We start from the raw sequence: 12,212 nt of genomic DNA, 5'->3' as shown, positions 1-12,212 counted from the left end.
CATCTGGCTGCGCGTAATGCAAATAGCTGCCAGTCCAACTGCAGAGAACAGGCATGTATTTCCCCACCTGTCCATCACAGCCGGTCTATAATTGAGGAAGCAGACAAATCTAGGTCCACTACACTCCAGGCCAACCACAGACAAGAAGATTAGAAACCAGTTGGAGACGCAAAGGGAATTAGAGCTGTGGATAGAAAAACAAATCCCTAATGGCATATTCCAAAGTATAAGCAAGACGTTAATAGCTATGGAGAGGCACTGTTGATGCACTCTAACTATGGCTAAAATTGAGTTTGTCATTATGATGCCCTGTTGTTAGTATACATTAAACTATGGTGGGAAGATAAACTGTGGTTGTAAGTTGTAGGTAATTATTAGGAAGTAATCAATAATGCTTAATGGACTCACAAACTATACATATAACTAAATGTGATGTGCAACACAGAAAATGTATATAACATGTTTTCTAAGAATTTAGTAATTGAGGAAATACTTCCTAATAATTACTAAATGCTTAGAAATCATGTTACATCACATTTAGTTATATGTATAGTTTGTGAAAGAGCCCAAGTGACAGCAACCATTTCTGTTCTGAACATGGCACACAAAGCCAACGTACAGCCCATTTCTAGGATCAATACTTAAAACGGTGAAATCTACAACTAGACTCGACGGGCTAACCCTGACCATCTGAGAAAAATAGTGCAACTCCAGCTGCATCTTAGTTTAATAGCAACAGTGCAACTGAGCAAGAAGCACTGAACAATGGATTATCACCTATTTCCTTGACTTTTTCAAATGTCTGTCCTAAGAGAGCAGAGGAAGTAGGATCATGTTGCTCTGTGTAGTCAGTGTTGTGGTGCAGGCAAGAACCTGTGATTGACCCTCCCTGGCAGGGAGGGAAGGGACAGCTGGAGGTCCTGGGTGTGAGGTGGCGTGAGGCGGACGCTAAACAATCAATCAGGCCAGCTGGTCACCTGACACCAGCCCTGTCACAACGCATCGGTCACCCCCGGGAACACACCGGTCACAACGCAGGGCCGCAGTACTGCTGACCGTACCCACTTCACCTCTCCACCATCACGCCTGTCAATCACAGGGAGGACCAGGCACGCACAGGGTAGAGAGTCGCACCTACTCTACAATGTGGTGTGTGTACATTAATACATCATTGTGATAGTGTTTCTTCGAGTGTTCAGTCAGGTCTTAAATACCTGTGTAAACCGATGTAATTGATACTGACGGTTAAATGCAGATTTCTCCTTTTACTTATTTTCGTTCCACTGCACCTGCACTCATTAAAAGTAATTATACAGTTTGTTTCTGCACTTCAAGAGAGTTAAAATGTTCGACAAATTGAATCTGATATTGGCTAATACATTCCAAACGGCATACAACTTCAACTGCCATTTGACAATCTGTAAGAATCGTTGTGTACTGTGTAGTTGGTTATGTGTAGGCTAACAGTAATTCCCCGCAAAAGGACAATGTCTAGAAGTCCAGAGGAAATAGAAACTCAGTGGTCTTTAGAAATATCAACTCCACTGACTCAGATTAGAGAAATCAGTCTAAATACATTCACAGTACGGATGAAGAATAGAGTTAGCACAAATATATGTATATATATTGATGATCAATCATACTTTTAGTGCCTATGCTTATAAACCATTTGAAAAAAAGTGATGTTTCAACAGAAATGCATTTTTTTCAACCCATTAAAACAACACCATTTAGAATCAACTAATTCTATAACTAAGTGTTCAGTTTAAAGTGTTATCTCCAGGAGCTTCTGTACCCAGCTGCATAAATACATACCACAACTTAACACCCTTAATACACTGCCTGCCTGACCACCTGCTTGACTGCGGTTAGCCTAATGTGCTAAATTAAACAGCGAGTACTGTATGTGCGTACACATGCCTCCTGTCACAACACATACAACAACCTTTCCCCTTTAAACATGACGCCAAGAAAAGGTTGATTTTTGCCGGAATCCAACAGCTAGCAGGTCACTGCTGGAGAAATTAACACTCAGTGACAATTCCGCGTCACAAAATTAACAATGTTGCTCGCAGAGTGGGCTGCTCTTGACTAGAACGCACAAGCGCCTGAATGGAAAGGCCAACACCATGAGTGCAGCTATGCACCACTCATCCGCAGCTGCCACTCACTCATTCACTCTATCGCTCTCTCTCTCTCTCTCTCTCTACCTCCTTCCCTCGCTCTCTCCCTTTTGTCTCTCAGGGCAGTGAGCTGCTGTCACGGCGGAGGAACGCCTGTCAATCTCAGACCCTAATCCAATGGCACATCGGCGGGGGACATGTCACATATGTTAAGAGGAGCAGAGAGGGAATGACTGGGGGGACACAGACCGGGGCGAGAGGAAAGGAGGAGGGCAGGGTGCGCCCGTGACAGACCCACTGTGACATGTGGCCCCGGACCAACTCTGAGTAACCAAGCTGCCACAGGAAAAGGTGGGGGGCAGGTTGAGTGGGACGGGGGCATGGTTAACCTCGCCTGACGTGACTAGCATTCAGAAGTGGCACGCAGGGAGGGGGCCGAGGGAAATACCAAGCACTGCCACAGAGTTAAACTCACAGTGATCTTACAATATTACTCAAAGATCACTCATTTTTACATAAACAGTTTGGGGCTCAGTGGACAAAGAGACGTAAACATGAAATGCTTTGTACACATTTCATACCCTAGTCCAAACAGTTGACTATTAGCACATTGAATACTATGTGGTTCTACTAATGTATCATAGGCATCAGGACAGGTGTTCACCAGTGTTAGATACTGAATGTGGTTTAGTGTGTAATGGATGGAAATAATGCATCTTGTCATTGAAGACATTGACCTAAATGCATGATTAGAGCTAGAGTTATAGAAATGAGAAAGCCATTTCCCTGCTACCGGCTGAGGGGTCTGTCTCGGACTCACCTGGTGGTGTTGAATACGCTGCACGTTGCAGGTGAAGTCACAGTACAGGTGGAACTTGTCAATGTCTTTGGGCTTCCCCTGGTGACCCTCTTTCTGCTGCTCCTTCAGGGCTGTCTTAGACACAGACGACTGGAGCGTCACCATGTTTTTATCACATCTGAGAGAGAGACAGACAGAGAGACCGAAAGAGAGAGAGAGACACACACAGAGAGAGAGAGAAAGAGAGAGACACAGAGAGAGAGAGAGAGATATAACCGTAACACTGTAAATAACGTTCAAAAGATGGAAATATCTATGCACACACACAGATGCCAAGAAGTGTCACAGAGTACTTATTACCAGCTAGATCGCAGGTTTAGCTGAAACAATGATTGGAGACGGGGAACAGATGGAGTGGGGAACACAGTTCTGTACATAGTGTGGAAGGCAAAGAGGGAGAGAAGGAGAAAGTTCTTACAGCGATCTAATATGGGTCAGAGTCTCTCCGTCTTTAGCAATCATATCAGCCAAAATCTGCTCCACTCCGGTCGACACCTCCTCCAAAGTGGACAAACCTGTGGGGCAGACACATGCAGAAATGATGTATATATAATTCACATTAGGATATGAACACAGTAATAAACTAGTTGTAGCACTAACACTATGGTATCAGTGGGACAGCATACTGGGAGATTTGAGCAGTAAAATGTTATTCAACAGAAACTAACATCAATACTTCCCCTGTACAGTATGTAAAAGGTTTGACTGTGTCACTCAAAGCAAACCCGGTGTCCAAAGATCAACATCGTTATGTGCTGAATTCTGAGAGCGCATGTCCAGTATTATAGGTCTAATGGAAATGTATTTTCATCTGCATATGAAAGCAATGGCATTATACTGAATTACCATACATTCAATTTCACATGAAGTGCAATCAACCGTATCTTACGGAGGGGGGTTGGGAGAAATTATATCTAGCCAAAGCATCCCCATTGTGGTCCCCTTTCATAGACCTTCGCTGCCCTCTTGTGACCAATTCTTTAAAATCATGATAACTAATAATGGCAAAGAACTGGAGTTGCTGCAGATTAGCCCAGCTGGCTAATGTGAGGTGTGAGACACAGGGCTAGGGTTGCAAAATGATTTCCCCAAATGTCCTGGTTTTCCTGAATTCCTGATTGGAAGATTCCTACAATTAGAAGTAGATAAGCAGGAAATGCGGGAATCTTCCAACAGGGAACTCAGTACCATTGGCAGTATAATGTGTGTACCTTCAGTCCCAGGTTTGACCCAGGCACTCAGGTCCAGACTGTGAGGACTCTGTAGCAGGGCCTGGGCAGCAGACTCCAGTCCCAGCTGCTTGGCACGACGGGCCTTGCTCAGCTTGCTGCCTTTCTTGTAGGGTGCATACTGCAGGGGTACAAGCACACATCAGAGAGAGGATATTCCATCAGGCAGTGAGTCAGTTATCACATGTTCCAGTTCAGGTCCAGATCACATACACGCACTGTCCAGTTCTGGTCAAGTAGACCTGGAGTTGAAAAAACTCACAGTAATTTACCAAAGTTGGAATTTTCTGAAATGTTGGTAATTAATAGGTAATTTTGATAAACTATGGAAAAATATTAAACATTAACGGTATTCATGAAGTTCATGGGTTATATTTAGGATTATGCTTTACAGCTAAATAAATCAAATATGAAAACTCCAAAAAATCCTTGAAAGTTTCCAGAATTCCAGTAGTTTAATGGTAAATAAAAAATTTCCGGTAACATTCCATCCCTTTGCAACCCTAAGTAGACTGCTCTCACTCACCACGTGGTCCAGTTCATCAGCGGTCCTGCAGTTCCTCAGAGCCTGTTCCAGCTCAGCAGTCAGGACTCCCTCCTTCTTAAGAGTCTGACTGATAGTCTGCGTCTTCTTCGCCAGTCCACTAGAAAGATCACAGGATCACACAGATGAAAACATGCATGGACACACATACACAAATGCAGAAACACACACACACACACACACACACACACACACACACACACACAGAAAAACAGATGAAATACGCAACAACAAAAAATATCGGCAACTATAATAATACCCAACTTGTTCGATTGGCGACATCTAACGGAGATGATCTGTTATTGCACTGACTGGTTGTAACAGTTATTTATGCAGACATAGAGGTGGAAAAAGTACCCAACTGTCATACTTGAGTAAAAGTACATTTAATACAAAATGACTCAAGTAAAAGTGAGTCACCGAATAAAATAGTAAAATAGTAAATAATAGTAAATTCTAAAAGTATTTGGTTTTAAATATACTTACGTATCAAAAGTAAATGTAATTGCTAAAATATACTTAAGTATCAAAAGTAAAAGTATAAATCTTTTCAAATTCCTTATATAAAGCAATCCAGGCTGCACCATTTTCTTGTTTTTTTTTTAATTCACAGACAGCCAGGGGCATGCTCTGACCATCATTTACAAATAATGCATGTGTTAAGTGAGTCCACCATATCACAGGTTGTAGGGATGACCAGGGATGTTCTCATGATAAGTGTGTGAATGACCCCATTTTCCTGTTCTGCTAAGCATTCAAAATGTAATGAGTACTTTTGGATGTCAAGGAAAATGTATGGATTAAAAAGTACAATATTTTCTTTAGGAATGTAGTGAAGTAAATGTAGTCAACATTATAAATATTAAAGTACAGATACCCCAAAAAACGACTTAGAGTAGTGCTTTCAAGTATTTTTACTTAAGTAATTTACACCACTGGCTTCTATGAAATATTTGTTTGATTATCTTAAGTTACTTACGGTGAAGTCAAATAAACAAGTTAAATATTATTTTCTATTCCAGTCTAATAAACTGGTATATCACCCCACTAATAAGTTCCTCACTAGATCTCCTCCAGCACCAGCTGCACGTCCCTCACGGCATCTGCGTCCATGTGGTTGATCATCTCTTTCCTATAGCGCACTATAAAGGGAATGGTGTTCTCCTCTCTGAAGAGCTGGGAAATGTTCAAACACACCCATTGCTCCACTCCTGTCCTCTCAGACAGCAACTGACAACACACAGAGGAGAATGCTGCATCACATAGGAATCAAAGTACCATGTGAATAATACTACATTAATGAGGAAACATACATTGATTGCAATGGTCAACTATTTTGCAGAAAATTTTAGGGTGCCATTCAGTCAGACCAGATATTTACATATTTGGTGGTTTGGCAAAACAGTATAGCAACTGTTCAGTTTATTTAGGTTAGAGCTGAAAATGATGGTTTGTTGTTGAATTACTCAAAGGACTTACTTGAATAAGGTCCCAGTTCATGTTCAGGTCTTCTCCAAAGGCTCTTCCTGAGGTGGGCAGTCTGGTGGGCCTGCCCTGAGGGGCACTGCTGGTCTTCTGTCTCTTCAGAGAAGGCTCATCAAACGCGAAGTCCTCCTCAGGCTCTTCCTTCTTCCCCCCATAAGGCTGATGGCTGGAGGACGGCCCCTCGGACCACCCGCCCCCTGCTCTGGACATGTTGTCGTTGCACGATCCATCAGGCACAATGAAGGACAGTCTCTGAAAGACATCCATTGGAGGAGTATATAAACACTTACCTGATATAACAAGTGGTGAAGTCAGTCAGTGAGGTGTCTACCATTATGTACAGCCAAATGTGTAGTAATTTCATAGAAATCATGTTGAGCAGTTCGTATTACACTGTACCACTAAGTCCCTATACCACTGTAATAACAAAAATCACTCAACTCCATTAATGCAATTGCAAAGCAAGTAATGTTTAACCAAATGAACACAATATTGTTACTAGGGTAATAAAAGCTTACTAAACAGGTGGAGAGTTTCCATGACTCTTACCTCCTTCTTGACCCTGGCTGACTGCTGTGACTCCGCTGCATCATAGATGGAGTTAGTCTGATTGGCTCCTCCAGCCTCTTCCTCTAACAGAGCTTGCTGCTTTTTACCTCCTTTTGTTGCTCTGGGAGCTTTAGGGGGTTTGGGTTCTTTAGGGGGTTTGGGAGCTTTAGGGGGTTTGGGAGCTTTAGGGGGTTTGGGTTCTTTAGGGGGTTTGGGAGCTTTAGGGGCTCTGGGAGCTCGGGGCTTCCTCTCCACTGGTTTGCGTGGGGCTTTGGGTTTGGATTCCTTGGGCTCTTTAGGTTTAGCCTGCCTCTTCACCGCTGGTTTCTTCTCACTTGGCTGCTGCCTCTTGGGGGCCTTGGATTCTGGCTGCCATTCTTCAATCTCATCTTCACTCGCTGACGGAGTGTGTGGACTACTAAGGGAACAGAGGCTTGTGTTATGGAAAACTGATCAAAAGGGAAACTGTGAATATAGAAGCTTTAGAATACACACAAAACAACACAATTTATATCAAATGAATTCAATGCACGATTCCTGACTTATGATAAAACTCACAGTTCATCGGAATCTCCATCTGTTGTCTTTTCCGTGTAGACTTTAACTGTGCGAGTTCGCCGTTGCATCTGGTGAGAGATAATCAACATTTAATTTTTAACCATCAAGCGCTATGATGAAACTGGCTCTCATGAGGACTGCCACAGGAAAGGAAGACCCAGAGTTACCTCTGCTGCAGAGGATAAGTACATTAAAGTTAACAGCCTCAGAATTTGCAGCCCAAATAAATGCTTCTCAGAGTTCAAGTAACAGACACATCTCAGACCTTCATGGTCAAATTGCTGCAAAGAAACCACTACTAAAGGACACCAATAATAAGAAGAGACTTTCTTGGGCCTAGAAACATGAGTTATGGACATTAGACTGGTGGAGATCTGTGATTTTTGGTTCCAACCGGCGTGTCTTTGTGAGACGCAAAGTAGGTGAACGGATGATCTCCGCATGTGTGGTTCCCACCATGAAGCATGGAGGAGGAGGTGTGATGGTGTGGGGGTGCTTTGCTGGTGACACTGTCTGTGATTTATTTAGAATTCAAGGCACACTTAACCAGCATGGCTACCACAGCATTCTGCAGCGATACGCCACCCCATTTGGCTTGCATTTAGTGGGACTATCATTTGTTTTTCAGCAGGACAATTACCCAACACACCTCAAGGCTGCGTAAGGGCTATTTGACCAAGGAGGAGAGTGATGGAGTGCTGCATCAGATGACCTGGGCTCTACAATCACCCAACCCTTTCCCAATTGAGATGTTTTGTGATGAGTTGGACCACAGAGTGAAGGAAAAACAGCCAACAAGTGCTCATTATATGTGAGAACTCATTCAAGACTGTTGAAAAATAATTCCAGGTGAAGCTGGTTGAGAGATTGCCAAGAGTGTGCAAAGCTGTCATCAAGGCAAAGGGTGGCTACTTTGAAGAATCTCAAATATATTTTGATTAACACTTTTTTTGCTTGCTACATGATTCCATATGTGTTATTTCATAGTTTTGATGTCTTCAATGTTATTCTACAATGTAGATAATAGTACAAATAAAGAACCCTTGAATGAGTAGGTGTTTCAACTTTTGACTGGGACAGTATGTAGGCTAATACACATTTAACTAGATTTTCTAAATAGCCTCTACTCCTGCCCTTGGCCTACAATAACCTCTGTAAAAAGGACTTGCAAAAGCCTACTGCCTACTGGTAGTCCTAGGCCTACTGAGATGGCTGTATTTAATAAGTACCCACACACTCTCCCCATCAGCAATATGGGGAGCAATGATCAGCATGTATACTATACAACATGGGTGTCAAACTCTGGCCCGTGGGCCAAATTTGGCCCGCGGGGTAATTATATTTGGCCCGCGAGACAATACCAAATTACTACTAGAGCTGGCCCGCCGGTATTATACAGCGCATTCACCACTAATACTACGAATCCCATAATGCTCTGCTGTTTTCGCGCGCCAATCAGGACAGGACCCAGAAACGCTCTCTCCTCTGTGACAGTAGTCATAGCAACATAGACGCTACAACTGTCAGCGAGCTAACCCTTTCCAAAAATGGTGAAAAGAATGGCAGAAAACAGGAGCTTTCTGGACAAGTGTGAGGCAGAATATCTGTTTACATATGTAAAAGACAAACCTGTTTGTCTTGTTTGTGGAGTCAACGTGGCTGTAAGTAAGGAGTACAACATTAGACAACACTATGAAACGAAACACCATGACAAATACAAGGACCTGGACATGACTCAAAGGAGCCAGAAAGTAGAGGAGATGAAAAGAAGCTTGGTTTCACAACAGAATATGTTTAAAAAAGCCACATCACAAAGCGAGGCTGCTGTAAAGGCTAGTTATATAGTGGCAGCAGAGATCGCAAAATCAGCCCGGCCCTTTAATGAGGGAGAGTTCATGAAAAAGTGCACGATGAAGGTTTGTGACCTCGTATGCCCAGAGAAAAAACAAGCATTTTCAAACGTGAGCCTGAACAGGAACACAGTAGCTGATCGCACATGTGATCTTGCCACCAATCTGTATGACCAGCTGATGGAAAAGGGAAAAGATTTTGTTGCGTTCTCCCTCGCTGTGGATGAGAGCTGCGACGCATCTGATACTGCTCAGCTGTCAGTCTTCATCCGTGGAGTGGACTCAAATCTGTGTGTTACGGAGGAGCTATTAGGATTCAAATCAATGCATGGCACAACCACAGGAAAGGAAATCTTTGAGGAGGTTTCCAAATGTGTAACTGAAATAAAGCTGCCGTGGGATAAACTTGTTGGATTAACGACAGATGGTGCGCCAGCGATGTGTGGTAAAAAGAGTGGACTGGTGGGCATGGTTCGGGAGAAGATGCGGGAAGAGAACTGTGCAGGTGAGCTAACTGTTTACCACTGCATCATACATCAGGAAGCACTGTGTGCCAAAGCCCTAAAGATGGAACATGTTATGACCACAGTAACACAGGTAGTTAACTTTATAAGAGCCAAAGGTCTAAATCACCGCCAGTTTAAATCTTTTCTGGAGGAGTGTGGTTCGGAATACGCAGACGTGCCGTATCACACAGAGGTGAGATGGCTAAGCAGAGGAAAAGTACTGAACAGATGTTTCAAGCTGCGTGAGGAAATATGTCAATTCCTGGAAACCAAAGGGAAGGATACAGCAGAGCTCCGGGAGCAAAAGTTCCTGTGTGAGCTGGCCTTTCTCTGTGACATCTCGAGCCATCTCGATGCGCTGAACCTGCAGCTTCAGGGGCGGGGGCGCATCATCACAGACATGTACGCTGCAGTGAGGGCCTTCAAAACTAAACTGTGCCTGTGGGAGAATCAGAAACCCTTGCCATTTTCCCTGCTGCCAATCCATAAAAGCGCAGATCTCTACCGCCGTGTTCCCATGCGCACAGTTTGCTGAAAAACTCAGTGTTCTCGCCGCTGAGTTTAGCCGGCGATTTGCCGACTTCGATGCCCAGAAATGCAAGTTAGAACTGCTTAGTAATCCCTTCGCAGTTGATGTGGAAAATGCACCAACCAACATCCAAATGGAGCTGATTGAACTCCAGTGCAACGACACGCTGAAGTCAAAGTATGATGCTGTGGGCGCCGCACAGTTTCCACGGTTCATCCATGACACAATGCCTCAGCACCGCACCCAAGCTGCTCAGATGCTCTCCATGTTCGGCAGCACTTATCTATGCGAGCAACTTTTCTGACTGATGAACATCTTCGCTCGATACTGAGGATTTCTTCAGCTCAGAGCTTGAGCCCAGACATTGATGAACTAGCATCCAAGAAGAGATGCCAGGTATCTGGCTTGGGCACATCAGATTAGACCAGTGTGCAATTATTAACGTTTTCTTTATGCACTTTTTCTTGCTACAAGGCATGGGCTTGAATGGTTGATTGATTTATTATCATTTTATTTGTAAAATTATTAGCCAGTGGAAAAAGTTTATTTTGGTATTTAAATCAGAAGGCTGCAAATAGAAAAGAGGCATACAATTTTTATTTAAATTTTATTTATTTAATAAATGAATGCCATTGGTGTTTTTTCATTTGAAATTCGATTTTGCATGTCTCCACTATTAAATTATATATTGTATGGTAATAAGCGATGCTTGTTCCATATTCAATGTTAAAGCAAAACTTGTTTGGGTCCATATTAAAAGGTTAATTTGTTCAATGTTGGCCCGTGACTTTGTTCAGGTTTTACATTTTGGCCCACTGGGTATTTGAGTTTGACACCCCTGCTATACAACATAACACCACATACTAGGCCTACTTATTTTCAGGAGAGCATCAGGTGTGTGTGTGTGTATTGATTACGGAAACCAATTACCGTTTAAGTATCAAACTGCAAACGGAACGAAACGGGGAGGGACCTACCTGATTTTGTCCCATATAAACTCTCGTTTTACTTTTGGAGTGAATGGTTTCTTTTCCAAAACGTTTTGCAACAGAATCGGCGTAAAGATTACACCCCAGTTCGAAGAGGGTAGTTCCAAGCTAGCGTTAGTACCCCATACGGGATACTTGAGATGTTCATGCCATACCCCCCCCCCCCCCCCCTCTCTCTCTCTCTCTATGCACTAACCATAAACCTTGTCTAACCATTTTTTACTTCAATAAGGGTTAGGGACGTACTAAGGATCTCTGATAGCACGACCGTTAAGATGGAAATGGAACGCTCCGCCGCTCTCGTGGAAAAGGTTCGTCATGTCTAGTGTAATAGCTATGATTATAACAGTATTGGTTGCAGAGGCCTGCAGTTAAATAACTAGTAGTTGAACACGTTGCCCTTCGCTGCAAAATACCCCTGGCCCAACCTCTGCTACGGCCGGGTAGCTTCGTCCCGCAACTATCCATTTAAATTACAATTTGTATTAATTTAAGCTAACGGCCGGGTAGCATCATTCATTCAAATCTGGCGCGAGTGTCACCAGAGTGATTTGTCTCCCTCGGCGTAGCTAGCTAGGCCTATAGCTACATTATGAAAACATTGGTTAGTGTTGCATTGACGACGAAAATATGTTTAGCAGTTTGTTAAACAGTACAACAAGCTACTCACGTTGATAGTGTTTTTCAATTGGAAGAGCTTCTAAGCAATACATCAATGTTGCAAAACATCTGGCAAACGATGCTCTTGCTACTTCCGCCAACACGTGACGTGATAGGGCTCATCCAATCATAGTTTAGGATCACTTCCGTCAATCTATTTGTATAGAGGGACACTAAGTCATATCAACTCTTTACAATATACTACTTATAAAACGTTGTATTATAGTAACTAACATTGTACGGAAATGTACTTCAGCGTATTAGTACTCACAACGAGAAAAACACCCTATGATGAAAATGGTGTAGTCTATTCTGAATCACATTTAAAGGA

The 12,212-nt window shown here is 43.0% G+C and overlaps 1 protein-coding gene across 3 annotated transcripts in view; it reads right to left on the bottom strand.

Moving 5' to 3' along the window:
- The window catches only part of srbd1 (S1 RNA binding domain 1), a 95,104-nt gene extending 83,102 nt beyond the window's left edge, over window positions 1-12,002 (bottom strand). For 2 of the 3 annotated variants that reach the window (XM_064950271.1, XM_064950274.1), the window contains exons 1-9: window positions 11,892-12,002; window positions 7,348-7,415; window positions 6,790-7,207; window positions 6,235-6,492; window positions 5,819-5,985; window positions 4,738-4,855; window positions 4,194-4,332; window positions 3,401-3,497; window positions 2,944-3,100 (exon numbers count right to left, since the gene is read on the bottom strand). In XM_064950271.1, the coding sequence (XP_064806343.1) occupies window positions 2,944-3,100; window positions 3,401-3,497; window positions 4,194-4,332; window positions 4,738-4,855; window positions 5,819-5,985; window positions 6,235-6,492; window positions 6,790-7,207; window positions 7,348-7,415 (1,422 nt within the window). In that variant the 5' untranslated portion in view covers window positions 11,892-12,002. The remainder of the gene's footprint in view (window positions 1-2,943; window positions 3,101-3,400; window positions 3,498-4,193; window positions 4,333-4,737; window positions 4,856-5,818; window positions 5,986-6,234; window positions 6,493-6,789; window positions 7,208-7,347; window positions 7,416-11,891) is intronic. The other variant, XM_064950272.1, reaches the window with a different exon arrangement.
- Between the last annotated feature and the right edge of the window lie 210 nt (window positions 12,003-12,212).

This window comes from Oncorhynchus masou, chromosome 31 (genome assembly GCF_036934945.1).
Source record: "Oncorhynchus masou masou isolate Uvic2021 chromosome 31, UVic_Omas_1.1, whole genome shotgun sequence".
NCBI lineage: Eukaryota > Metazoa > Chordata > Actinopteri > Salmoniformes > Salmonidae > Oncorhynchus > Oncorhynchus masou.
This window is presented reverse-complemented; position numbering and strand designations above follow the sequence as displayed.